Below are 27670 nucleotides of genomic sequence, written 5' to 3'. Positions count from 1 at the left end.
CAGTCTGCTCTGGAACCCAACATTTCAAAGCTACCTTCAAAGTCAGATGTTACTAAACAAGGCTACTACACTACTGATGGATACATTATGCAGATGAAACATAAACAGGCTGGCAAGAGTTGAGAATGTGACAGAGGATGTGGCTAGGGTCACCAGGTGTTTGTGGGATGGCTGTGATGGCTCAGCCATCCAGGAACAGCCAGTCTGGTCTCTGTAGGGACACCTGCGGCTTGCCAGCTCCCACTACCCAAATTACAGTACGTGCTACACAGTATTTGCTTCTGCCATGGCCAAGGAGAGCTGCTCACTCTTCCACCTGCATGACACAGATGGTACAGATGGGAGCATGCTTCCACATGAGGATGTGCAATTACACCCAGTTCCTCCAGCTGTGACAATTACTAAGAGAAAACCCGAGGGAAGGAAACAATCCTGGCAGATAACTGTCTTCCCTGCTGGCGCTTACCACTTAGTTCTCCCAGGAACAGCTGCTGCATCTATGGCCTCCCATCTCTTTTACAGTCCTTCCTGGAACCCAAGTACTTGAAAAGCATTGGGTATGATAGGAACATAAAGCAGTCATCGAAGCATATATATTTAAGTATGAAAATACCATGGCTTTATTTTTCTCTTAAAAAGATAGTCGTGCTTATGGGTTAAATGGAAAGGATGTACATCGTTCTCATGAGTAAACAAGATTTAACTGCTTTCAGATGCAAACCATAATGCCAAAGAAGTGACACGAAGGGGGTAAAAGTCTAATGCTTTCATCTTCACGGCAATCAAATGCAAAGTAAAGCAAAAATGAAATGGACTTACTTAATGCTGGGCATTCCCACAGGGAAAATGTAAGAGGATATTATATCAATCAGTAGCAGTATTGTATACAATTTAAAAATTCCTTTAGGTTGAGCCACCCTCACTCTTCTCTCTGGCTCTCTCCCATCTGAGGTATAGCAGGCTGGAACTAACAGAGCTAGTAGTCAGGAGTTTTTGCTTTGGAGTCCACTGAGGTAAGTGGGTGGCAAAGTCTTGGAAGACCAGATAACTTGGCTCTGGTGAGGCACCTACGTGCAGCAGTGTCGCATATGGAAGTTGACGACATACTCAGCATTAGTCCTCTGCACAGAAATAGCAAAAGGCTCAAAAGGGTGAAAGGTGAAGGCAACAAGGCGTCGCACTGTGTGGTTGATGGGGCGGCCCAATAACCCCGCCTGGATCTCAAACTTGAGCAGGCCTGAGTCCCGGGCATAGAACCTAAAAAGAACAAGGACAGAGACAGAGAAAGAGGGGAAGTATTGATATTCACCATCAAACAGAAATCTAGACAGCAGGGGAATGTGACAAGTCATTATTTTACCTTATTCATGAAATCTCCTCTTATATCAGCCCCAGGTTATCAGAACTATAAAATCACCTTGGTATGATCAGCTCATTTAGTGAAGAGTGATTATAAATTTTACTATGTTGCACTGAGTCACTGGTCATTTCTCTTTCCTGAGATGACTCAGTTTTACAGTCCTAATTATAGCCTCTCCGCTTCCAGACGCTCCTGCCTCAAGATTGTCTAGGCCAGGGCTAAAAATGAAATGAAAGCCACGTGTGTAATTTTAAATTTTCAGGTAGCCATACTGAAAAAAATAAAAATAAAAAGAGGAAATTTAAATAATACATTTTATTTACTCTAATATATCCAAAATATTGTAATTTCAACCTATAATCAATATGAAACTATTAGTGAGATATTTCTCTTTTTTTTTTTTTGGAAATCTGGTGTGTATTTGACACTTGAGCACATCTCAACTTGAACTAGCCACATTTTAAGTGCTCAATAGCCACATGTGGCTAGTGGCTACCATATTGGACAGTGTGGATCTAGGCTCACCTTTGAGTTTTTCATATTTAAGAATAAATTCTTTTAAAAGGTTCTTCTTTCTCATGCTCAGAAACAAAATACTAAGTAGTGTTTAATTTTTCATCTAATATGTGAGACTAAAGATGCTTCCATCCATCCTAGTATTTAAATGCCTTTACCATATGCAAAATAAATGCCCTATGGTTTGGAGAACTACTGATGATTAGTGAGTGGAGGCTGAATGGCTGAGGCAGGTGGGGGTGGGGTGGCAGGGAGGATTCTAGAAAATAAAAAGCCCTGAATTAAAGAGTCCTATAATCTCCTTTTGGAAATGCAATATATAAGCAGACCTAAAGATATTTATACCTTTTGACTCAATAATCCCATATCCAAGAATTTATATCCTCAGAATTTGATTTAAATGAAGTAACTAGTACATGAATAAAGATGACTGCTATGGCATTTGTTTTAATGTAAAAATATAGAAAGAGAATAAATGCTCAGTGATGGGGGAATAGTTAAATAAATCATGGTACGTCTATTTGATAGAATACACCATCATTAGGACTATAATTGTGAGGACTATGTATAATAACAACATGAAATAATGTTTATAAAATAAAAACAGACTACAAAAAATGATGTTGTGATTACAAGTGTGTAAATGTAAATATGCACACTGACAAAGACTAGACTGGATTATACAGTAAAGACATTGGAGGAATGGTATTCTGTCTTCAAATGCCCTTAATATCCTTATATTTCTCATTTTAAATTAAAAATATAAAGAATTATAAGAGAAACCCCTTCATTCAGGAGCAATAGCATTTCCAAATTTTAGATTCATCTTCTCCAATCAGAAAAGTAGGAAAGTCAGAAAGGAGAGAGAAATGTATCTCATGGTACTTGACTCGTATTAGATGAGGCCCATCTTTTTTATGTGTAAAAAACACACAGCCCTACTCCCAAAATCCCCAAACACAAAGGGATTGTAATTTAAAGTGGGTTGTTTGAGTTTCTAAATCTCACTCCCACTTTACAGGACATATGGGTAAATAAGAAATATAGTAAATACTATCCCAGGGATGCAATGAGCAAAATCTAGAATTTGGAGAACACTAGAGGAAAAACAACCTAATTTCCTCAATAATTTCATTGCAAGAAAATAAAAGGGGGAAGAAGAACCTACAGAATAAAAATGACTGGGCCAGGCACAGTGGCTCATGCCTGTAATCCCAGCACTTTGGGAGGCTGAGGTGGGTGGATCACCTGAGGTCAAGATTTCAAGGCCAGCCTGGCCAACATGGTGAAACCCCATCTCTACAAAAATACAAAAATTAGCCAGGTGTGGTGGCAGGCGCCTGTAATTCCAGCTACTTGGGAGGCTGAGGCAGCAGAACTGCTTGATCCCGGGAGGCAGAGGTTGCAGTGAGTTGAGATCGTGCACTCCAGCCTGGGCAACAGACAGAGACTCCGTCTCAAAAAAAAAAAAAAAAAAAAGACTGAAGGGACCAAATGCAATGCATGAACCTTGTATGGATCTGATGCAAACAAATTAACCATAAAAAGAATATCTGTAAGACAACAGGGATATATAAAAACTGACTAGATGTTTGAAGATATTAAAGATTTTTTGTTAATTTTTTAGAGATGGGGTAATAGTGTTACTTGTTTTGCTAGGATAACTTGGATTTCCTTTAAAAATAACCTCAGACAGTGGTGGGAAGGGGAGGGAGCAGTGGTGGTGATGGAAATAGGTGAGACAGGAGCAGTCACGAGCTGGTAACTGTTCAAGTGGGTGATGAGTACATGAAGGTTTATTACGCTCTTCTACTTTTTGTATATGTTTTTCCATATATAACTTTCCATAGTAAATAAAAATATTAACTAGTTTTTGGAACTTGACTCTAATTTCCCAAAGGAAATATTATAAATGGTGATTAATTATACAGAATATGTCACACAGGCCCATTTAATACACAAGGAGGCTGGATGATGAAATATATCTATCATAAAGATCTAACTACCACTGTTTCTATGTGACAAAGACCTTCCAAGCTCCAGCCTAGAGCTCCAGGAACACACCCACCTTGAGGTAACTCCACTAGTGACAGTAATTCCAGCTCCTCCCGCTAATACTATTACAGCACACAGAACAGGCTCCATGTATGGAGAGACAGATGGGTCTGTGAACTAGACTTCTGTGAGGAAAGAATTTCTTGTAAGACGTCAGTTTCAAAGTTCTAACAATAACACAGCAGTCTACATTCCAAAATTCCTCCAAGTGAGGAAGCATGAGTTTCTTCTAAATCTGTCAGCAGTTCCCCAAATTGTCTCTGCTACTTTTCCTATTAGGTAACATAGCAGGATAAAATCTGTGTTAGATACATAATTATAAAGTCTCAATGACAAAAACTATTATGGAATCGTATTAGATTATTAAATGGGAAAGTACAGCTTCCTACCCTGGATACCTTTAAAAGAGGACAACACTTATCTGAATTAGATGTTCTGATGAGAAGCAAAGAGTAGGAATAATTTATGAGACTAGTACCTAAATGATCGTAGCACTCACTGCATTATAGAAATAGCCTGCCTTTCAACCTTACCCATGAGTACGAGTGGAGACAGTCACAATCAAATGATGTCCAGAAGAAGAGAAAAGAAAGCAGGCCATCTTCAGCCCTTGAGCAGTTTGTAGCTATAGCAGTGACACTGTACCTGATTGGGTGATCTCCACAAGTCTTGGGCCGCTCCATGACAGATACCCACTTGTCATCATAACTGAAGAGAGACAAATCCAGATAGGGGCTACCGCTGTAAGACTGAGCACTGATGGGGAGCTGACCCAGCAGCCGGCGTACCGCCTCTGTGTGCCCTCCATACTTGGCATTTATAATAGTGTCTTTGAACCTAAACAAAAGGGCCGGTGAGGAAGGCTTTGTTAGTGAGTACACAAAGCTGTCCTGGATTTTAAATTGACAAATATATATCTAAGAACAACTCATTCTTTAAATACAAATTAAAACCTAGGTAATGAATTAAGACAGAACTCTCTCTCACACATTACAAGTCTGGCCAGCTACAAATACTTTTAAAAAGCAAAACATATAACTAAAAATGGAAAACAACAAATTACTTTAGAAATGTGTTTGGGTTTTGGGTTTTTTTTATTTTGAGACAGGGTCTCGCTTTGTTGCCCAGGCGGGAGTACAGTGGTGTGATCTCAGCTCACTGCAGCCTTGACCTCCCCGGCTGAAGTGTTCCTCCCACCTCAGCCCCCAGAGTAGTTGGGACTACAGGCACATGCCACCACGCCCAGCTAATTTTTGTATTTTTTATAGAGATGGAATTTCGCTTGTTGCTCAGGCTGGCCTTGAACTCCTGGGTTCAACTGATCTGCCCACCTTAGCCTCCTAAAATGCTAGGATTACCGACATGAGCCACCACACCCGGCCCTACTTTAGAAGTTAACAAAGACTCTACAAACAAGTTTGAAATGAGTATAACTAGTTTATGACAACTATTTCTACTCTTTTCTAATAACAGTTCAACTGGGTTTGAAAAAGGTCAAGAACTTACTTTCCCCAAATAATTGCCTTAGACTGAATTAGGAAGGAGTTATAGAGAACAGAAGCAGCCTTTGACTCTTCTTGGGATCACCCACTTCCAGCAAGCCTTTCACAAATAAATTACCCATTCTTTGTTTAAATAAAATTTGGAAACTAGCTACTTATACTCCTGCAGAAATACCAGTATCTAGAAGAACAGTAACAGACATAGAGAGTCATATATCTCACTTATCTTTGAAAAGAATGACAAAGCAGTTATTTCTCATGACTGTAACAAATGCTAAGTTTTATTTTATTTTTTTTAGAGACAGGTTCTGGCTGTGTTGCCCAGGCTGGAGGGCAGTAGCACAACCTCAGCTCACTGCTACCCCCACCTCTCCTGGGCTCAAGCAATCCTCCCACCTCAGCTTCCCAAGTAGCCAGGAACACAGGTGCGTGCCACCACACCCAGCTAACTTTTTTTTTTCGTAGAGACAGGGTCTCGCCATGTTGCCCAGATTGGTCTTCAACTCCTGGCCTCAAGCAATCCATCTGCCTCAGCCTTCCAAAGTGCTGGGATTACAAGCGTGTGCCACCGTGCCTGGCCACAAAACTAAATTTAATACTCTTTGACAAGTACTTCTATTCTTCTGGAAATCTGCCCTAAGGAATCACTCCTACATGCAGAAAAATCTCTGTGCACATTCATACAGCACTGTTTATAGAGGAAGAAAAAATAAAAAGCTAATGGAAAACTACCATTTTCAAAGATTACATGGTAACGGGAAATGTTTATCACATCTGTAAATAAAAGAAGTAGGATACAATACTGTCTATGTAATATGGCTAAAAACACAAAGAAAACAAAAACTCACACTTAAAGCGAAGACTGGCAGAAACACATTAAAATGTTAATAGTCGTATAATGACATTTTGAAGTTTTTCCTTATTTTTCACTTTCCTACACCTTCGTAGAAAGAATATCAACTGTCTATCAGTATATATATATTTTAAACCTCTATATTCAAGCATATCATACGGTTCAACAATCAAGGGGATATAAATTATTTTTAGTCTGGGAGAAAAGTATAATATCTCATCCCTGAAACAAATGGAATAAAAAAACTTCAGCGTTCCTAACTTTCATGAGACTAGAAAGATTAATTAGTTGAGGGTAATTTTTATTTTCACTATTAACCTACGGTATTAGGTGGACATGAACACTTTTCCGCTCCCCCTAAAGAAAGCCTAGCAAGCAACACTGCTTTTCCATTACTCCTCCTGACAGTAATTTTCACAGCCTCAGTATAAATCATAAAAATAAATCTTGGGCCAAATAGAGCTTATTTCTTCCCTTTCATTTGAGCTGAAATCAAAGATCCTGGGCACTTTGGTTTTCAGCAAAGATCTGGCACCATCTCATCTACACCTTAGCCCTGCCTGACTCACTGACTCGCTGGCTTTCAAAGGTAAAATGATGGGGGCTGGTTCACAGCTTTGTGATGACCACAAATCAAAGCATCTGTGATAATCTACAGGTTGAAGCAGTTCCTCTTCCTCTGTAGCACCCACCACCTCCACTCTCCATGCTCCCCACTGATTAAAAGCAGTCACTCCCTTTGATGTCTTCACACTTTAGCTCCTGCCTCAGCGTCACTCTGTCCCGCCATACCTCCCTTAATTCTCGGTAATTTCAAAATCCTCAGAGATGTTCTTTACAGCACCATAGCCTCCTACTAGTTCCTTGACCTCCTCTCAACCTCAACTGCTTATTCCACAGTCACACCCTCAACCTCACCATTACCAACGACTGCAAACCCTCTCTAGTCACAGGGTAGACCGTCACGCTCTCCAACCATCTTTTCTCCCATCTTCCTGGCTCACTCCCTCTATTCGTCCCAACTTCAGCAATCCTTCAACCCCTACAGGACCTATAATCCACTGATTCTATCAACTTCTTGCCATCCTACACTCTCATCATATCCTCTCTTCCTTCCTTCCACATAAGATGAAATCACTAAATAATCCATTGCACACATCCTCAACAATCTTAAATTATCTTATGGTACTTGCTTAGAAAAACTACAACCTCCAGTTAAGCTCAACTTTGCCTATTCCTTGCCTGTACTACTTGGTTTTCTCCATGGCTGTAGAAAAATATACAATGCTCACTTTAAACTTATGGCCATGAACTTTATGTAGGCTCTTAATGCTGCAGGGCACTCGTATTACATTTCCATAGTCCTTCCAGACTCCCACGCTCTTCCACGACTGTTTCATCTCCCCTCTTCCATGCTGACTCTTAGCTAATGGCATCACTTACTTTGTTACTGACAAATGGAAGTTAGCAGAAGATAACTTTTTTAAAGCTCCCATCAGCACATCTACCCAACATTTGTACATATATAACTTTCTGTGCTCCCATGCAAGGCAAATCCATCTGCCAGTGCACTAGAACCCAGCCCCTCTCATACACTTAAGCAGTTCTTCCACTTTCCTAAACTGTTTCCCCTTCTCTACAGGATCAGTCCCATCTGTATGCAAACATGCCATTTTTCCCTCATCTAAAAAATAACAAAAACAAAATCTAACACCACCTACCTCTCCAGCTAATGCACCACTTTTCAGCTCCCATTGTAATAAAACTCCTCAAAACACTGTTCCATACTGTCCAACTTTTCTCCTCCCATTCTTTCTTAAACCCACCCTGAAGAGGCTTTCACCCCTACCATCTTACTCAAACCTACTCTTGTCAAGGTTACCAATGACCTCGATGCTGCTAACTCCAATAAGTTAATTTTCAGTCCCTATTGTACTGAAAATTGTCAGGTGGCTGTGACACAGCTAACACTCCTTTGAGAAACTATGAGACACCTCAACTTACAGAACTTTTGATCCTCTCCCCTAAACCTGCTCTACCCACAGGTTTACAGTTTAATGGCAACTCTCTCTTGCAAGTTGTTCAATCCAAAAATGTTAGAATTATCTTTGACTTTGTTCTTTCATAGCCCACAGACCATCCTCCATTAATCCACTGGGCTCTAACCTTCAAAATACATTGAGAATATAATTACTTACTATTCCCAATGCTACCACCCTGATCCAAGCCACCACCATTAAACAACAAATAATCACAGAGGACTTGGTATGTGCCAGACACTCTTCTAGGTGCTTAGGATACATTAGTGGACAGTAAAGAACTTAAATCCTAGTGGCAGGAAACAGAATGCCATAGTTATACTTACTGGATCACTGCAAAAGTCTCTTAACTGGTATCCCTGCTGCCACCCTATCTGCCTACATTCTCATCTTAACAGAACAGCCAGAGTGACTCTGTTAAAACATAAGTGAGACCATGTCATTCCTCTGCTCAAACATGACACAATCTACCTCATCTATAGTTAAAGCCAAGACTATAGAATGGCCCTATGTATCCGCCTACCTCCCCACCCCAAATCAGGTCTCTGATCCTATTTCCAACTACTCTGCCCCTTGCTCACTCCGGTCCAGCCACCCTGGCCTTCTTGCTGTCCCTCAAATGCATCAGATCCACCTCAGGGCCTTTAGATATGCTATTCCTTTTGCTGGGTATATTCTTCTTCCTGCTATCCACATGGCTTGCCCCCTGACTTCCTTCAAAAGCTTTCTCAACCACCACCTTCTCAGTGAAGCCTATGCCAACAACTCTACTAGGAAAACTGACAATCTCTTCTTAATATACTCAAACTTACCAGTATTCTAACAATTTTTTTTTTCCTTGGACACATTCTTCTTGGACTCCTCCACTCTCGTGCTTCCAAATGGTCTGACAGGTGGACAGTCATTCTGCAAATTCCCTTTATCATTATCCTCAGGACTCTCTTTGCCTCTCTCCAGTGTCAGACTATTTCCTACATACCATTCTTTTATGGTCTATTGAAGTACATCTCCATAGGCTTCCTTAGAAAAGGTACATGAGAGGTAATCTTTTCAGACTTCACAGGTTTGAAAATGTCTCTATTCCACTCTATTATTTGGATATAGAATTCTAAATTGTGGCCAGGCATGGTGGCTCACGCCTATAATCCCAGCTCTCAGGGAGGCAGAGGCGGGAGGATAGCCTGAGCACAGGAGTTCGAGACCTGCCGGGGTAACATAGCGAGACCCCGTTCTCCACAAAAAGGAAAAAAAAAAAAAAAAAAAAGACAGAATTCTAAATTGCAAATCACCCTTTTCATAGACTTCTGAGGGCCTGATTTTAATGACTTCAAGCTTTCGGTATTATTGATAAGTCTGATGTCATTATGATGACATTGTTTTTACACGTGAAATGTATGTTCTTTCTCAAAGTTTTCACAATGTTCTCTTCATCCCCAATGTTCCAAAATTTCATGATGATATGCCTCTCAGTGTGGGTCTTTTTCATTGACTATACTGGATACTAGATGAATCCAGTGGTGCACTGATAAAGGTTTAATTTTTCTCAGGGGAAAAAAGCCATGATTTGTAGTGCTTGCTGATTTCTGTGGTGTAAATCTTCCTGCCAAGGTACCAATGTGACATTACTCAATGTGCAGTTGCCAAGAGAAGAGCAGTAGCACCTTATTATATAGTATTTACACCATATAGATAAAATAGATGAAAAAACCACAAGAGCCTAAGTAACAGTAAAATAGGAAATAATTTGGAAATAATTTTTAATAACGACCTTGTTTAACAATCAGCTTGCAAAAATTCCTGAAAGTTTAACAGTCAGATCTCATGAGCCAGTACAAGCCAGCTCCAGCACTGGATGGTCCTGCCAATCTAAAAATTTATGTTCTTCAGTCCTGGGAAACTATCCCATTATTTCTCCACTTTAGGTTCTCCACTGCTCCTTCAGGAATTAGCCAGATATTTGACCTCCTAGGCAGATACTCTGGTTTTTTTTTTTAATGTTTCTCTTCTATGTCCCTTCTCTTATCAATTTACTCTACTTTCTTGGAGAGTTCCTCCACCACATCTAACAAATTTTAAATTTCCAAAAGTTTCTCATTGTTCTAGGAATGTTCCCGTTTTTGCTTGGTTTGTTCGTTTATTTTTGAGACGGAGTCTCACTCTGTCGCCCAGGCTGGAGTGCAGTGGCGCAAACTCGGCTCACTGCAAGCTCCGCCTCCTGGGTTCACGCCATTCTCCTGCCTCAGCCTCCCGAGTAGCTGGGACTACAGGTGCCTGCCATCATGCCTGGCTAATTTTTTTTGTATTTTTTTCTTTTAGTAGAGACAGGGTTTCACCGTGTTAGCCAGGATGGTCTCAATCTCCTGACCTCATGACCCGCCTGCCTCGGCCTCCCAAAGTGCTGGGATTACAGGCGTGAGCCACCCTGCCCAGCTAGAATGTTCCTGTTTTTATACTTTAAATTGTTTCAGTGAATGTAACATTGTTTTCTTTTTTTTTTTTGAGATAGGGTCTTACTTTGTCACCCACTGTGGAATGCAGTAGCTTGATCTCAGTTCACTGCAACCTCCGCCTCCCAGGTTCAAGCAATCTTCCTGCCTCAGCCCCTCCAAGTAGCTGGGATGACAGGTGCATGCCACCAAACTCAGCTAATTTTTTTGCTTTTTGGGAGACCAGTCATGTTCCCCAGGCTGGTCTTGAACTCCTGAGCTCAAGCAATCAGTCCACGCCAACCTCCCACAGTGCTAGGATTAAAGGCATAAGCCACCATGCCAGGCGTGTTTCCTTACTCTTTATTCTTTATTCTGTTTGTTTTGTGTTGGTGTCTTTTAGAATAAAGGCTTTCCTTAAATGACTCATGATCCTTGGTGTCTATTTTTATTCTTGAACATTTATTTTGACCTATAAGGGTCCCAATTTCATTGATTTTTACCAAAAGATTACTGGGAAAAGATTACTATAAAATTTAGCATTTAGAACCATGTGTTCACAAGAAGTAAAAAAAAAATTTCAATTTACATATACATTGTATTTTCAATGTAGCAAAGTATGATTAGTGGTCAACAAAATATGTTAGCATACAATTGGGTTGGGGACATAGAATAGACATACAAACTTGAGAATCAGAAGAAGCAATGTAAAATTCCCAATTATGGGTATAATTCGCCATGAATTTTTCATATAAAATACTTGAATACCAAATTACTATGGTAATTAGCATCCTTTTGTTATATTTTAAAGTGTTATTTTAAATGTCAATGTTTAATATACACTGAAAATATCATCCTCTACAACTATTAAATTTAGTAGAAACAGAAAAAAAAATTTAAAAATCAACTTAAAAATATGTGAGGGTACCCCAATTTTTCAAAATCTTTTGGTGGTAAAGTAAAATCCTTAAGATCGCTGAGCTAGAATATACAACCTGTCCCCTTGGTTTTTTCTGGAGCTTTCTGTAATTTTGTTTAATTCCAGATGTATTCTGAAATAATTTTTGGAAAACAATTTCTTCTAATTCCTGGATAACTTCATTCATTCAGCAAATACCTACTGAGCTCCTCTCACAGGGCAGACACTGGCCTTGGTGTTGTGCATACGGCAGTGGACATAATAGACAAAATCCCTGCCCTCGTGGAGCTTATCATCTAGTGATTTCTTTGATGTCTTGACTGAGTGCACCCATCTTTTGTTGTTTTTGTTTTATTGTTTTTGAGACAGGGTCTTGCTCTGTCACCCAGGCTGGAGTGCAGTGGCACGCTCATGGCTCATTGCAACCTTTGCCTCCCAGGCTCAAGTAATCCTCCCACCTCAGCCTCCCTAGTAGCTGGGACTACAGGCATGCGCCACCACACTCAGTTATTTTTATTTTTATTTTTTTGGCATTTTTTGTAAAGACAGGGTTTTGCCATGTTGCCTAGGCTGGTCTTGAAACTTGGGCTCAAGCGATCCACTTGCCTTGGCCTCCCAAAGTGTTGGGATTACAGGCATGAGCCACCACGCTCAGACTGTTACTTGTCAATTACCTGCTTAATTTTGAAGCAAATTTTAAAAGAAAATTCATCCCAAAATGAAAAAAAGCAAAATCTGACTCATGTTCTGTATATAAAAATTCTTCTATACTGAACAGATACTAAGGCAGAAGATTTGTGTGAACCAAAGAAAAAGGAAAACGCAAGACAGTTGTCTGAACTCAGTAGCCATCTATCTATAATCGGGTACTATCTCTTTATATAAATATGATGCCACTGCATTAACATATTTGTTTTTCCCAGTGGCAGTAATGCTTATTCTGATTCATCCACTCACTGTGGTCTGATCCATCTTTGGACCCAGAACAGGTATTTTTCCATTACTGCCTAAAGTAAGGGAAACAATTTAAGTATGTGAAATATGATGAGGCAATAACTAAAGTAGGATTTAGTTTAGGCCCTTGGCCCAAAGGAACCATTTGTTTCATAATAATGCACTACGGCAATTATTAGAAGCTCTGGTTCATAGGAGGACCTTGCTGACTGGGGGGTATATATTTAGGGTGACCTAAGTGATTTGTAAAGGCATTCCAGGTGTCAATATCTGTAAGTCTCCTCTTTGTGTTGGTCAGTTTTCCTAGGGAAGAATCTCTAATCTCCTGCCTGGAGGGTACAAGCGTGGATGCCATATCTGGGAAGGGGGGTAGGACTCTTACCCTTCCGTATGTCAACTTTCACCTAATTCCTGTTTTTAGTATAACATGTCTCATCCTTACTTTTAAATATACCTCATAAACCTGAGACCAGAGCCCATCTGGTTCAATCTGTTCAGAGAATAAACTTCCAGCCTTCTGCAGAGGTAGAAGAGATAGTCACTTAGCTATGTAGACTCAGGAAAGGGATCTAGAGGGTCTGACTGCTCCTTTTAAGAACTTTACCAATCCTCCTCATTTCAGCCTACCTCACAGATACCTTCAGAAGTACTAAGAGGCACCTGGGACCTCCAACTTCCTGACCCTTTCCTGAGTTCTCTGGTGTAAGGCAGCTTGTTTCTTGATGACTAAGCTCTGCAGCCTTGAGTTTCTGCTCTCTGAGGTATGCTAAGTCAGTTCTCATTCATTCCCTGGCTTTTCAGCTTTTAAAACTTTGTTAATATGTCCTATCTCCCATCGTCTCCTCTCCTATTCTCTTCGTTCTTACAGGTTTATACCTTCCTTTATTGTCATTTTAGTGGGACTTAGCGATGGAGCAAAGATAAATACATGTGTTCAACATATCATGTTTAACCAAAAGTTCTAAAATTATTTCCTTATTCATTCAATAAACATAAGTGCTTGACAGTGTACCACTGAGGATACAGCAATAAATGAAGACACAGCCTCTATCTTTCTGCAGCTCACATGCAGTCTAGAAAGAATCACAGACAATGCACAAATAATTCCACAGGTGCTGAGATAGAAAGAAGTTCAGGAAGAAACAAGGGGTTATAATAGGCAGACTGACCAAAGCTATGTGGACAGACAGAATAAGAGACGGTTTCCTAGAGACAATAGCTATTGGCCTAACACCAATTTTTCTAAAAAAAAAATAAGACTGTTGAGTCTGGTACAGCAGCTTACCGGCGCTGGATCTGCCTTGCAAAATTGTTGCTAGAAGCTGAGCAGGGAAACTGGACTTCACTGTGCAGGGTAGCATTACGAAAAAGGTCACAGAAGTTCTCAAAGAGCTCCAAAAGCTCATCTGACGTATTCTCAAACACAGCAATCACCTCTGTTGTCACCATATTGTATACCACAAAGAAAGATGCCTGCAGAAGAAAAGAGAGAGAGGTATAGGACAGCTGAGTATAATGCCATGCCTAGGAAACTTATCACTTGGCTGAAAATTCAAGGCATGAATTTTCCAACAACAACAACAACAACAAGCAAACACCTCAGCTTTACCACTGAGGTGGAAACATGGCTCCAAGTGGTTCTGGGAAAATAGGAAGCAACCGTGGGATTTATCAATTGAGAGCCTCAATGTTGCCAGATTTCCCACTGTATCTGTGCTGCTAGAATTACTGAGACGGCCAGCATATAAGTATAAAAAGGTTTTAAATTTTCATTTCAAACTGTGCAAATTCAGTATTTTTCCTTCCAAATGTTTATTCCCTACTTGCTCCCCAACCCACCCTGAGATAAAAAGCACTTCTTAAAATGCCAGATTTAATTTTCTTTCCTGTTGAGAAAGTGATTTGCAGCCTGGGGCTGCCTGTTGGCAAATTATTTTCTCTTGTATGTGTACAGTTGAAAGTTCAATTTAGGGGTATTTATTTTTCCCTCTTAATATTTCTAACATGCAGAGAGACGTCTTAAGTACATCTTGTTCTAAACTGCCCAGGCAAGTTGTATACAAGCATGGTACTGCTGAACAAATGAAAAATCAGATAGGCATTTTCCACTTTTTTCTTCATAAATGTTCTTTCAGCCAAGAGCATTTGTAAAATACATTTGAGATTTGTAGCAATTAAGATCAGAGGGGGAACCTGAAAAGCATTCAAATGCCATAGGTGACAGAGTTACTGCTTTTTCTAAATGGGCCCTCGGTGGCTAGCCCTCTTCCTTTAAACTTCCAGTGCTGTGCTCTGCCTAACAAGGAAGTTCCAAGAACCCCTAATTTTTGTTACAGTGAATGTAGCATTGTGAATCATCTACTTCTGACAGGACTCTAGAAGTTCTCAGACCACTAGGATTAGTACTTCAGCCTCCTATGATTGAGTTTAAATCTCAATTACCAATTTCTGGAGCCACTCGACCCACCTGTTTTACTAGTTATTAGTGCTTCTCAGAGCTTATATTACATGGCTTTTGCAGTCACCTGCAAATTAAATTTGGCTGTAAATTAAAGAGGCTAGAGGGTAACCTGAGAATAATACTCATAATATTACCGAGGCCTTGTGTTTGGATGTACTTTTTACTTATTAATCTTACTGGAACCTATCAAATTAAATAGGTTTGGGGGAGGAGTGCAGAGGACAACTAGGGCAGAAAGATTGGGTTTAGAGTTACAAACTGTATAAGCAAAGCATAGAGCCCTAGTTATGTCGCTAGCTACGACTTATTGTAGCTACCAGAAAAAACTAGGCCACCTTTTAGCAAAGAAGAAAAGAATAATCTCAAAGGCAGCAGTCACAGACAACTTACTACCTCCAAAATAAAAAGGCAATTATAGCTCAAACCTAAATAAAGATTGATTCATGTCCTTTCTATAGCCCTGGACAACACTTTGATCCTATCAGGGCTTCACCAGAATCTCTCATAATTACATGGATATAAAATTACTCAAACATTTACTAGCCTTCCCTCCAAGGCAGACTGGGAAGTAAAGAACAGGAGGATAGAGAAGTCAAGGACTTCACTGCAATATCCCATGATACATAAGACGAACCAGATCTCACCTGTGATTGCTCAATGGGCGACTTCATCGATAGGGAACAAAAAAAAACCACAAAAAATGATCTCTAACCATATTACTCCCATACTTTTTTTTAGAACACATAAACTACAATTCAGAAGGAAAATGTTAGAAGATATTTTACCACAGGTAACTGGTGAGATTATAGGACATGATACCCTGTACAGAATCTGTTAATGGTAGAATCAGCTACAGGTCAATAAGAGATACCAAACTCAGCCGGACGCGGTGGCTCACGCCTGTAATCCCAGCACTTTGGGAGGCCGAGGCGGGCGGATCACGAGGTCAGGAGATCGAGACCATCCTGGCTAACACGGTGAAACCCCATCTCTACTAAAAATACAAAAAATTAGCCGGGCGTGGTGGTGCGTGCCTGTAGTCCCAGCTACTCGGAGGCTGAGGCAGGAGAATGGCGTGAACCCAGGAGGCGGAGCTTGCAGTGAGCCGAGATGGTGCCACTGCACTCCAGCCTGGGTGATAAAGTGAGACTCCGTCTCAAAAAAAAAAAAAAAAAAGAGATACCAAACTCAGTTGACTTCGTGATTTACTGATTTGCTGGTTGTTCTGAATTTCCAAACTAGTGTCTAAGGAGACAATCTGCAAACAGGAGAACTGGGGGGACAAAGGTGTAGCAAGGTAGTTCTCTAACTTGGTCAACACTGAAGTGGAGAGGTTTTCAAAGACAAATGCCCAAATTACCCTGAATTTCAATATAGTGTTTCAACCCCCAAATCTTAGCAGTTCTATGCTCTTTATATCACCTTATTCCCTTTTGGGAAATGCTTCTTCCCCCTACTGAAAGAAAGGCATTCTTCCCCTAAACTGAAAAACCTTTAAGACTTGTTGTCCTGATGACTCTCCTCATGGATCATCAATTTTGGCTTCTTTGATCTCTTCACTGCTCTACAAGCTATGTCCCAGCATGTGGGCAAGGTCAGGGTAAAGTCACAGAACTTAATTCCACCAAATGAGTGCACCTGTTAGTTACCTTATAAACAGGACTTTACGGAGAAGTAAATTATGAACCATTTAAGGACGAAAGTGGGGTTATTTAGAGAATTTTCTTTTTTGTATCGTATACTCATTCTCATTGCCATTACTAAAATGGCCAGACCAATAAGCACAATCTTACAAAATCAAGAGAGGTTATCCATAAGTAGTCCAAATCTTGACCTTGACGCATTTGGGCTTCCATCTCATGAGTACCGAAAATGCTCTGCAGAAGAGTTAGGGTAGTAATCAGAGTTGACTATCTTCCTGTCAATGACTTGAACTTTAGCTTCCATTTGTCCAGATAAATACATATGACCGGAGAAAAAAGGAGCTGATTTTAAGTTTGGGCCCTAGGATATCAACTCAGATTACGTGAAATGTCTATTTCTGAGGGGTGGGCTATAAACAGAGAAACCTTCCCATTTTGTCAAGGAGACTGGACAAGTAAAAGGCAGAAGTGCACCTCATACCTGTGATGGATCTGTGACTCGCAGTGTTACTACATCCTCACTAGTGTACTTGATAAACAGATGGTTTTCATCCAGAAGCTGCATTTTCCACATTCGCAGCTGCCGCAGTTGGTCAAAATACTGGAAGAAGCGCCTCTTGGCCATTGCGCTACCATCCTGTTCCGCCCGGCGCCACAAATACACCAGCAACCGGTGTTTGAGGGAATTGATGAAAGGATCCCTAAAGGGATTGGCCATGCCTGTCTGACTGTCCCGCTGTACCTCAGGGAAAACAGCTGACACAGTGAGCAGGTCATCCTCATAGCAAAAGCGGCCAATGGTCCGCACATCAATGAAAGTGCCTTCAGGAGTCACCTGGAAGACATGGATGGTCTGTTGTTGCACAGACAAGATGGCCAGGATGTTTTTGTACAAGTATAGCCCTTGGTTGTGTGACAAGACCACCTTGTCACACTTGAATGTGCGTGTATCACATAAGCGGCCAGTATGAAGGTCAATGATGTGGAGGGAATAGTCTTCTAGAGGGGACCGTGGGTTGGGGGTCACTGATTCACTGTTCCGATATACCTCAAAAAATGGAGGGTGAGGCTCATCCGGGAGGTAGGCAGCTGAGCCCACGATGACACAGCGGCAGTCATCAGTGAAGAGACTACACTCCCGGTTCAGGTGCTCACCATTGGCTGCAACATTGGTAATGTGCAGCAGGACAAAAAAGCGTTCAAAGAGCCGGCCCCGGATATTCACTGACCGCTGGTCATTGCCATTGGACAGGATTTCTCCTTCATATCCCTGCAGTAGGTCCTCTGCTGCCTGGCAGCCCTGGTACTCATAGATTTCAAGAGATGTCTGGTCTGAAGAAAAAGCAATAAAGTAGCGTCCATCAGGTGAGAATTTACGCAAAAAACAAGGAGGCTTTTCAACGTTGACAACTGTGAAGTTGGGGAAGACATTCTGATGGAACACTCGGACTTGGTGCCAGTGGGTACCTGCCTTGCCTGAACTGATCCGCCGGCGCTCCAAGCGGTGAATGACATTTTGGTTTTGGATTCTTCGAGGCCTGATGGTAGAAACATGATGATCCATTATCACATCTCTAAACAGAAAAGTAAAGCAGAAGTCAAGAAAATGAAACAAAATTTACCAAAATATAAATATATACAAGTCAAACAGATTTCTCTTCTTATATCCTGAACCTAGGAGCTCCCAGGATGACAGTGACTGGCATTACTGCTTCCCTTTAAGTGGTCCTAACATTTCTAAGTCTAGAAACAGGTCTAAGGGAAGGATCTAGTTCACTAGGAATACCTTCCAAGTATGCTCAGCTGTTGGGAATGTTCAACAGAAAAAAACCTACAACTGCAAATTTGAACAGTATAAGACACATTCGGCCAGGCACGGTGGCTCATGCCTGTAATCCCAACACTTTGGGAGACCGAAGCAAGTGGATCACTTGAGCTCACTAGTTCAAGGCCAGCCTGGAAAACATGGCAAAACCCCGTCTCTACAAAAAAAAAAAAGAAAAATTAGCCAGGCATGGTGGCACATGCCTGTAGTTCTAGCTACTTGAGAGGCTGAAGTGGAAGGACTGCTTAAGCTTGGATCATTGAAGCTGCAATGAGCCATGATCACAACACTGCAACAGAGTGAGACTCTATCTCAAACAAACAAACAAAAAAATCATATTCAATGTGTATTCATTCCAGCAAAAAATATTTATTGGGCTGTTAAGATGTCCATATTACCCAAAATAATCTACAGATTCAATATAAACCCTATCAAAATCCTAATAGCACTTTTTACAAAGATAAAAAATTCATCCTAAAATTCATATGGTATGTCAAGGGCCTCCAAATACACAAAATAATTTTGAAAAAGAACAAAGAGGGCCGGGCGCGGTGGCTCAAGCCTGTAATCCCAGCACTTTGGGAGGCCGAGGCGGGTGGATCACGAGGTCAGGAGATCGAGACTATCCTGGCTAACATGGTGAAACCCCGTCTCTACTAAAAATACAAAAAACTAGCCGGGCGTGGTGGCGGGCGCCTGTAGTCTCAGCTACTTGGGAGGCTGAGGCGGGAGAATGGCGTGAACCCGGGAGGCGGAGCTTGCAGTGAGGAGATCACGCCACTGCACTCCAGCCTGGGAGACACAGCGAGACTCCGTCTCAAAAAAAAAAAAAAAAAAAAGAACAAAGAGGACTCAAGCCTCCTGATTTCAAAATATATTACAAAACCACAGTAATCAAAAAAGTGTGGTACTGGATAAAGACAGGCACAGACAAATGAAATGGCCCACAAATAAACTCTGGCATATATGGTTAAACAATCTTTGATAAGGTACTACTACTACTCAATAGAAAAAGGATAGTCACTTCAGCAAATGGTGTTGGGAAAACTGAATAGCCACATGCAAAAGAATGAAGTCGGACCCTATCTTACACCCTATACAAAAATTAACCCAAAATAGGTCAAGGACCTAAATATAAGACCCATAACTATAAAACTACTAGAAGAAAATACAGGAGGAAAGCTTCATGACATCAGACCTGGCAGTGATTTCTTAGATAAGACACAAAAGGCATAGGCAACCAAGACAAAAACAGACAAATGGGAATACATCAAACTTAAAACTTCTGTAATCAAAGGATACAATCAACAGAGTGAAAGGGCTTTCTACAGGATGGAAGAAAATATCTGCAAATCATATACTGGATAAAGGATTAATATCTAGAACATATAAAGAACTCTTATAACTCAATAACAAAAAATCATATACCCAATTTTAAAATGGTCACAGTACTTGAATAGACATTTCTCCTATACAAATGGCCAAAAAGCATATGAAAAGATAGATGCTCAACATCACTAATCATCAGAGAAATGTAAATCAAAACTACAATGGGATATCACCTCATGCCCATTAGAATGACTGCTTTTTTTAAAAAAAGAAAATAACAAGTGTCGTTGAGGACATAGAGGAAGCTGAACCCTTGTGCACTGTTGGTGGAAGTGAAAAATAGTACAGCTACTAAGGAAAACAGTATGAAGATTCCTCAAAAAAAATTAGAACTACCATATGATCCAGCAATTCCACTTCTGGGTATAAATCCAAAATAACTGAAAGCAAGATTTCTAAGAGATATCTGCACACCCATGGTTCATATCAGCACTATTCACAGTAGTCAAGAGATGGAAGCAATCCAAAAGTTCATTGATGGATGACTGGATAAACAAAATGTGGTATACACATACAGTGGAATATTATTCAGCCTTCAAAAGGAACAAAATTCTGACAAAATTCATCATTGAACCTTGAGGACATGATGTGAAGTCAAATAAGCCAATCACAAAAAGACAAATACTGTATGATTCCATTTAAATGAAGTATCAAAAGTAATCAAATTCAACGGCCAGGTGCAGTAGCATACACCTGTAATCCCAGCTACTTGGGAGGCTGAGGTGGACCACTTGAGCCCAGGAGTTTGAGTCTAGCTTGGGCAATAGAGTAAGACCCAATTTCTTAAAAAAAAAAAAAAAAAAAAAAAACTGTTTTAATTTAAAATGCTTATCATTAAAAAAAGAAAAAAGAATCAAATTCACAGAAACAAAGAAGAATGGTGGTTATCAGGGACTAGCAGGAGGGGAAAAGGAAAGGTGCTGTTTAATGGGTTAGACTTTTCAGATTTTCAAGATGAAAAAGTTCTCAAGATCTATTTCACAACAATGTGAAGATACTTAATACTACTGAACTGTACACTTACAATCGGTTAAGATGGTAAATGTTATGCTATTTTAAAATCACAATAAAAATATGCTTTAATATTTATGGGGCATCTATTATACGGCATAGTCTTCTAAATGTTTTATTATACCTTGATTCAAATCAAAGTTAAATCTCAGGCCATAAAAGTCAACGGCATTTAGTTAAAAACTCAAGTTATAAAGCTGTTGCCAGACAAGGAATAAGCAAACACCACCTTCGCTCCCACTAAAAATGCAGCTATAAAACCTAGACAGAATGCATAAGACAGGCATACGAGAAAAACTAATTGGCTAACAATAAAGTACCACTGAATGGGCAGTGAGGTTAACGCTGTCTCCCCCCTGGTCCTCCTGCTGCTTGGAGAGCAAGTGTGTTGCAAGGAAGGTAATTAAAGTCCCAGTTTTGTCATCAGAAGATCAAAAGGGAGACCCCAATGAAACCAGAAGGTACTGAGGAGATATCAGAGGGCGAGGAGCGCAGAAAAGTAACATCATGAAGTTGTTCATGAACTCCCAAGCTGCGCATGTGTGGATCTGGTCCAAATCAGACTAAAGGCTTTGAGATCTGAAATAATCACCACCCAGATCTCAGACTGGCCACTGAATGTCACATGCATGGGACAGATCCCAATAGCACTGCAAAGACTTTCTGACAATTCATCTGCCATTAGAACCATAGCCTAAAGAAAGGGAGTTGCAAATTGCAAATTCCCTGAAGCTAATTAGGTAGACTGCCTACCAAGCCAAAAATTACCAACATTCCTCTTGGGATTTAAACAGGCCCTATCATCTTATAATATTCAAAATGTCTAGGATACAATCCAAAATAATTCAGCATATGAAGTACTAGGAAAAAACTCAATCCAGAAAAGACAATTGACAGACACCAATGTTGAGATGCTACAAAAGTTAGAATTCTCTGAGAAAGATTTTGAAGTATCTGTTATAAAAGTGTTCTAATAAGCAATCACAAACACTCTTGAAATGATGGAAAACCAAAGTCTCAGCTAACAGAAGATATTTCTTAAAGATCCAGATAAGAAGTTTAGAGCTGAAAAGCAATAACCAGCATACAAAACTCTTCTAGCTTCCATAGAATCTAGTAAAAAAATTTTTTTTAATTTAAAAACAATTCTGAAAAAGAATAAAAAACTCGCTGATGGGCTCAAGGGCAGAATACAGTCATCACAGAAATGAGTCAGTCACCCTGAAGATAGATCAGTATACGTTATCCAAAGTGAACAAAAGACGAGAAAGAAAAAAAAAAAAAAAAAAGACGGAAAAAAAGTCAGTAAAGCCTCAGGGCCCTAGGGAAAATATCAAAAGGTCTAACCCTGATCTTTCGAGAGAGTACATAATCCTAGAACTTTGGGAGGCTGAGGTGGGCAAATTGCTTGAGCCCAGGAGTTCAAGACCAGCTTGGGCAACATGGCAAAACCCCATCTCTACTAAAAATACAAAAAGTAGCCAGGCACAGTAGTGTGCACCTGTAGTCACAGCTACTCAGGAGGCTGAGGTGGGAGGATCACTTGAGCCTGGGAGGCAGAGGCTGAAGTGAGCTGAGATCATGCCACTGCAATCCAGGCTGGGTAACGGAGTGAAACTCTGTCAGAAGAAAGAAAAGAAAAGAAAGAAAGGAAGGAAGGGGAAAAAAACAGGAAGGAAGGGAGGGAGAGAGGGAGGGAGGGAGGAAGGAAGGAAGGAAGGGAGGAACTTCCCAAATTTGGCTAAAGATATAAATCCTAAATTCAAAAGGTTCAGAGACCCCCCCAAATTCAGGAAGTTTAGCGACCCCCAAATATGATAAATCCAAAGAAATCCATGTCCAGACACATCATAGCTAAAATGGAAAAAAACTAAAAGATACACAGTAAAAATCTCTAAAGTGACCAGATAGAAACCATGTATCACCTATAGAGGAACAATTCAAATGTCTAGATTTCTCATCAGAAACCAAGGAAGTCAGAAAGAAGTGGAACAACATTTTTTAAGTGCTGAAAGATCTGACTCTGTTTCATCATTCAAGTCTCAGCTAATATAGTACCTCCTCAGAAATATTCCCCAGCCACCTTACTTCTGCCCACACGAATCTACTGATACACCCTATTTTATTAATGGTCTTTATCTCTTTCTGAAATTAAGTTATTTGTTTACCTTTTTAGTATCTGTCCCCCCATACCAGAGAGCAGGGAACTGGTCTAATTCCTTGCTGTATTCCCAGCACCTAGGAGAAGGGACAGTTAAGTGCTCATAAACATGTTAAAATGAATTCATGGAGCAACAATTGGCATAAGCCTTGAAGAATAATACACTAAACAAAGTAAAAGAGGAAAAACAGGCCAGATGCATTGGCTCACACCTGTAATCCCAGCACTTTGGGAGGCTGAGGTGGGGAGGTCACAAGGTCAGGAGTTCGAGACGAGCCTGGCCAACATAGTGAAACTCCATCTCCACTAAAAATACGAAAATTAGCTGGGCATGGTGGCGGGCGCCTGTAGCCCCAGCTACTCAGGAGGCTGAGGCAGAAGAATTGCTTGAACCCAGGAGGCGGAGGTTGCAGTGAGCCGAGATTGTACCATTGCACTCCAGCCTAGGTGACAAAGCAAGACTCTGTCTCCAAAGAAAAAAAAAAAGGGAACAAACCAAATAAAAAGGTACCTAAAAGACACATTTTTAAAAAGCATGACATGGCACATTTGGGAAACGAGCAATTTCAAGTGGTTAGAGCACAGGAAGCACAGAGTGAGTGATAAGAGAGGCCTAGAAAAAGACTGCAAAGCAGGGGAGGGATTGCATCCAATCTGTATTTCAAAACATAAAATGAGGTATTTATTCACATTCTGTCTCCTTCTGAAAAGGTTCCAAATGCCTTATATAAGTATATATAATACCCAGTCAAGTTAAAAATGTACATACCTCCATGACTGAGCAAGCTTCCCAAACTGCTAGTCACACCTCATTAATAGGGCCTTCAATCAATTTAGTGAATAGTCTGACATTTTAAAAAATGAAATACAAGAAAATAGAAAATATCAAGCTATCATATATTGCAATAGCAAGCATTGTTTTGTAAAACGTTCGTTTCAATTATATTGGAGTTACATGCACTGAACAAGGACCTAAAATGTATACTGATCTAGAATAGAGCAAGGGTCTGCAAACTACTGCCCTCGGCTCAAATCTAGCCCACCTCTCACCTCCTGGTTTTTTTGGGGTCTCACTCTGTCGCCCAGGCTGGAGTGCAGTGGCACCACCGTGGACCTCCCTGGCTCACGTGATTCTTCTGCCTTGGTCTCCCAAAGTGCTAGGATTACAGGCATGAGCCACCACGCCTGACCCCCACCTCCCAGTTTTTGTAAATAAAATTTCACTGGAACCCCGCCATACCCAGTCATTTACATAATGCTTTTGCCCTACAAAGGCAGAGCTGGGCAGCTGAGATGAAGATCTTACTTATGTTTACGGCCCTCATTAGATGGTGATGTTCGACCGACCAATACGCAAACACTATATTCTGTATGCTCATCACAGTGTTTGACACATGGTAAGTCTCCCTTCTTGAACACTGGATCTATCTAACGGGAAGTTCTGTGCCAACTCAGGCATCCACAGAGACTACTCCCTCTGCCTGGAATGCATTTCCCCGGCCCTTGCTGTAACTTCTCAAGTTGCAGCTTAAGTGCGGTCTCCTTTAGGAAGTGTTCCCTGACCATCTTATCTAAAACAGGCCTCCCATTATTATATTTTGTCTTCTCCATAGTAATCATCGCAATTGTATTTATACTTCCACTTGCATGGTTGTGTTTAATGTTTGATTCCCTTGCTAACCTGTACCCTCCAGACAGGAAGTAACCAGGTCTACTCTGGTCATCTGGTATTCTCAGAACCTAGCACTGGGGCTGGCACACGGTAGGCATTTGGTACCTTATGGAATGAAAGAAGAAAGCCTGACTGAACTGGGACACTAAACTCACTGTGTGGTACTAAGTCCTTTACCCTCGCTGGGTCTCAGTTTCCCTATGGGGGAAGGTGCACATGTCCCTCAATTCCTTGCAACGGCCTCTAAACCAGAAGGGGATGCCAAGGGGCGGGCACACAAACCCAAAGGGGCGCCCCCGGAAAGAAAAGCCTGGGGCGGGGCCTCAATGGGAAGAGAATTCTGAGGGAGGGAGGGAGGGGGCCGTGGGGCCTCTGGGCATCAGCGTCATGCAGGGAGGAGCCTGCCGGGGAGGGTCTGACGGGCTTGGAGGCTGGGCCAAAAATGATAAGTCCTCACCTGTCTGGTCCAGGCTCAAAGAGCCAGGGCGAGGGACGCCCCAGCCTGTTCCGTGCGCGCCTCCCCCTGCCCCGCCCCCGCCATGCCCCAGGACTCCGGCCCCCGCGGCTGCAAGTTCCCGTTTCCGCCAGTCACCGGAAGTGCGGCCCAGCAAGAAGGGAAGTAAGGGACAGCGCGGCACTGTTCAGCCGACACCAAGAGATGGTACAGCTCACCCTGGTGCCCGGAGGAAGGATCGAAGCCGTAGAGGCTCCGTGGCTCCGAAGGAAAAAATTAAAATGGCGCCTGACCTGGCCATCTCTGTGAGTTCCAATGGCAGTGTCTCTGCACCTGCTGGGCACATTTGAAAAAATATGAATAGAATTGATTTTTCACCTATTGATTAGATGCTGAGAAACTTCCTACTCTGTTATCTTATAGATAGCGAGCGCCTTGAAGACTGAGACTGTATTGATCATCTCCGACTAGCAAGGAATTTGCCATGCTAGTTTTAAGATGGAGTTGATTTTAAAATGGTGTCACTCTGGCTCTCGTAGGTTCCTGCTTCCCTAGCAAAAAGATTTTCAACACCATTAGTTATCAGAGAAATGCAAATCAAAACAATGAGATACCATTTCATACCCTTTAGGATGGCTATAATATCTTTAACAGGAAGATATCACATACAGGTGAGGATGTGGAGAAATCAAAAGCCCCATATGCTGCTGCGGGAATGGGTGCAGTCACTGTGGAAAACAGTTTAGCTGTTCCTCAAAAAGTTAAACATGAAGTTACCATTCGACCCAGAAGTACCTCTAGGTATATAACCAAGAGAAATTAAAACGTGTCCACACAAAAACCTGGACACAAATGTTCATAGTGGTATTATTTGTAGTAGATAACATATGGAAAAAACCTAAGTGTCCATCAGTAGATGAATGGATAAACAAAAGGTGGTATATCCATATGATAGAATATTATTCAGCATTAAAAGAGGATGAAGTACTGATACTTGCCACAACATGATGGACCTTGAAAACATTCTGCTAAGTGAAAGAAGCCAGTCACAAGAGGTCATGTGTTGTATTACTCCATTTATATGAAACATCCAGAATAGGCAAATCTGTAGAGACAGAAAGTAGATGAGTGGTTTCTGGGGGTAAGGGAAAAGGAGAATAAGGAGTTATTGCTAGTGGGTGTGGAGTTTCTTTTTGGGGTGATGAAAATGTACTGAATTAAATAATGGCATTGGTTACACACTTCTGTTAATATACTAAAACTTTCTGAATTGTACATTTTTAAATGGTGAATTGTGTAGAGTATGTCTCAATTTTAAAAAACAAAAAGAACAGTTCTAATTGTCAGATTGTCCCCAGCTTTGTGACTGCAATGGTCTGTGGAGTCAGCCCTGAGTGTGCTGCAATCCTCCCACTTCTCCATTCAGCCTGTCAGATGCTGCTGCTCTTCAACGTTCAGCCCAACACCCTCTCACCCCTCCACAGCTCACCCTTGCCCACCCCTGCCCACCATGGGGAAGGTGGGACTTCCCTCTGGTTTCTTGTAGGGGAGCCTTTCCTTGAGGAGTGTAGGGTTTAAGCCAAAAGTATTCTGGGACATTGAGTTCATCGTACTTTTCTCTCTACTTTTGTATGCATTTGAAACTTTCCATAATAACAGCAAAAAGGACTCTCTCCTCCAGCCTCCCTGGCACTCAAGCAGCTTGTGTATATCTTCGTAGATAAATTTACACTCATGGTTGACCTACATGAAGATAAAACAATAAGAAGAATTCCCTCTGCTGGAGTGTAGACCCACACTGCCCTTTTCCCGGCATGGTGATAACAGGAGAATAGAATAGGTCCTATGCCTTCTCTTCTCTAATGATCCTTGGCTTGTAAGTATTTTCCCCAACAGACTATTCCTTTTTTATTTTTATTTTTGTAAAAGCAGGTGAGTTGCCTTTGCAAATCTTTTGTCCATTTTTCCACTGAGATTATTTTTCTTATTGATTTACAGGAGCTATTTATATATTCTGGATATTGATCTTTTGTTGGGACTGCAAACATTTTTTTCCCTGTGCGAGGTTTATCTTTAATTTTTAACCATATTTCTAGTGATGTCGTTAAAATACTCTGACCTTCGTTACTGTTCTTGCTATTTGTCAGTTTAAGACAGGGTCCCATGTAAGAGTCCATCACACTGTGCTTCCTGGAAAATCTGCTAGTGATAAAGGAGACTGAAGCTTGTCTTCCCTCCTTGCCTTTTCCAGGAAGTGGATTTCATTTCATTTTTCCAGCTCTTATTGCTACCATGGTACAATAGGGTTAAAGGGGCAATCAGAGGCAAGATGATGACTGCATTGTGAGTCACTGCAAGGACTTTGCCTTCAATTCAGAGTAAGATAAGGAGCCAGGGAGGGCATTGAGCAGAGGAGTAGCTACAGCAATG

General features: G+C 41.0%; 1 protein-coding gene across 7 annotated transcripts; it reads right to left on the bottom strand.

Moving 5' to 3' along the window:
- Positions 1 to 596: 596 nt before the first annotated feature.
- Positions 597 to 25407, bottom strand: DET1 (DET1 partner of COP1 E3 ubiquitin ligase). 7 transcript variants are annotated; one of them, XM_009210877.2, is made up of 7 exons: positions 25244 to 25407; positions 23122 to 23191; positions 18196 to 18302; positions 17210 to 18060; positions 13910 to 14097; positions 4577 to 4768; positions 597 to 1257 (listed from the first exon to the last, which is right to left on the bottom strand). In XM_009210877.2, exons 2-7 carry the CDS (start codon positions 23142 to 23144, stop codon positions 1068 to 1070), a joined length of 1551 nt encoding a protein of 516 aa, XP_009209141.1. In that variant the 5' UTR covers positions 23145 to 23191; positions 25244 to 25407; the 3' UTR covers positions 597 to 1067. The 7 variants fall into 7 exon arrangements, with proteins under 7 accessions (XP_009209141.1, XP_003901397.1, XP_003901396.1 ...); XM_017960908.1 differs by having other exon boundaries at positions 600 to 1257; positions 18200 to 18302; positions 25244 to 25355; XM_017960905.3 differs by adding an exon at positions 23884 to 23959 and having other exon boundaries at positions 600 to 1257; positions 17210 to 18302; positions 25244 to 25292.
- Positions 25408 to 27670: the final 2263 nt, after the last annotated feature.

Source organism: Papio anubis, chromosome 7 (genome assembly GCF_008728515.1).
Source record: "Papio anubis isolate 15944 chromosome 7, Panubis1.0, whole genome shotgun sequence".
Lineage (NCBI taxonomy): Eukaryota > Metazoa > Chordata > Mammalia > Primates > Cercopithecidae > Papio > Papio anubis.
The sequence above is the reverse complement of the archived record's forward strand: the minus strand, read 5'-3'. Positions and strand labels throughout refer to the sequence as shown.

What these genes read in the sequence shown, in the direction of transcription:
- DET1 (XM_003901348.3), bottom strand. Translation starts at nt 23,144, where the DNA reads ATGGGGGGACAGATACTAAAAAG. An exon ending in GGGGGACAGATACTAAAAAG is followed by an intron (nt 18,303 to 23,121) that starts GTAAACAAATAA and finishes TTTTCTGTTTAG; the next exon opens with AGATGTGATAATGGATCATC. An exon ending in GAGTCACAGATCCATCACAG is followed by an intron (nt 14,098 to 17,209) that starts GTATGAGGTGCA and finishes TTTCTTCTGCAG; the next exon opens with GCATCTTTCTTTGTGGTATA.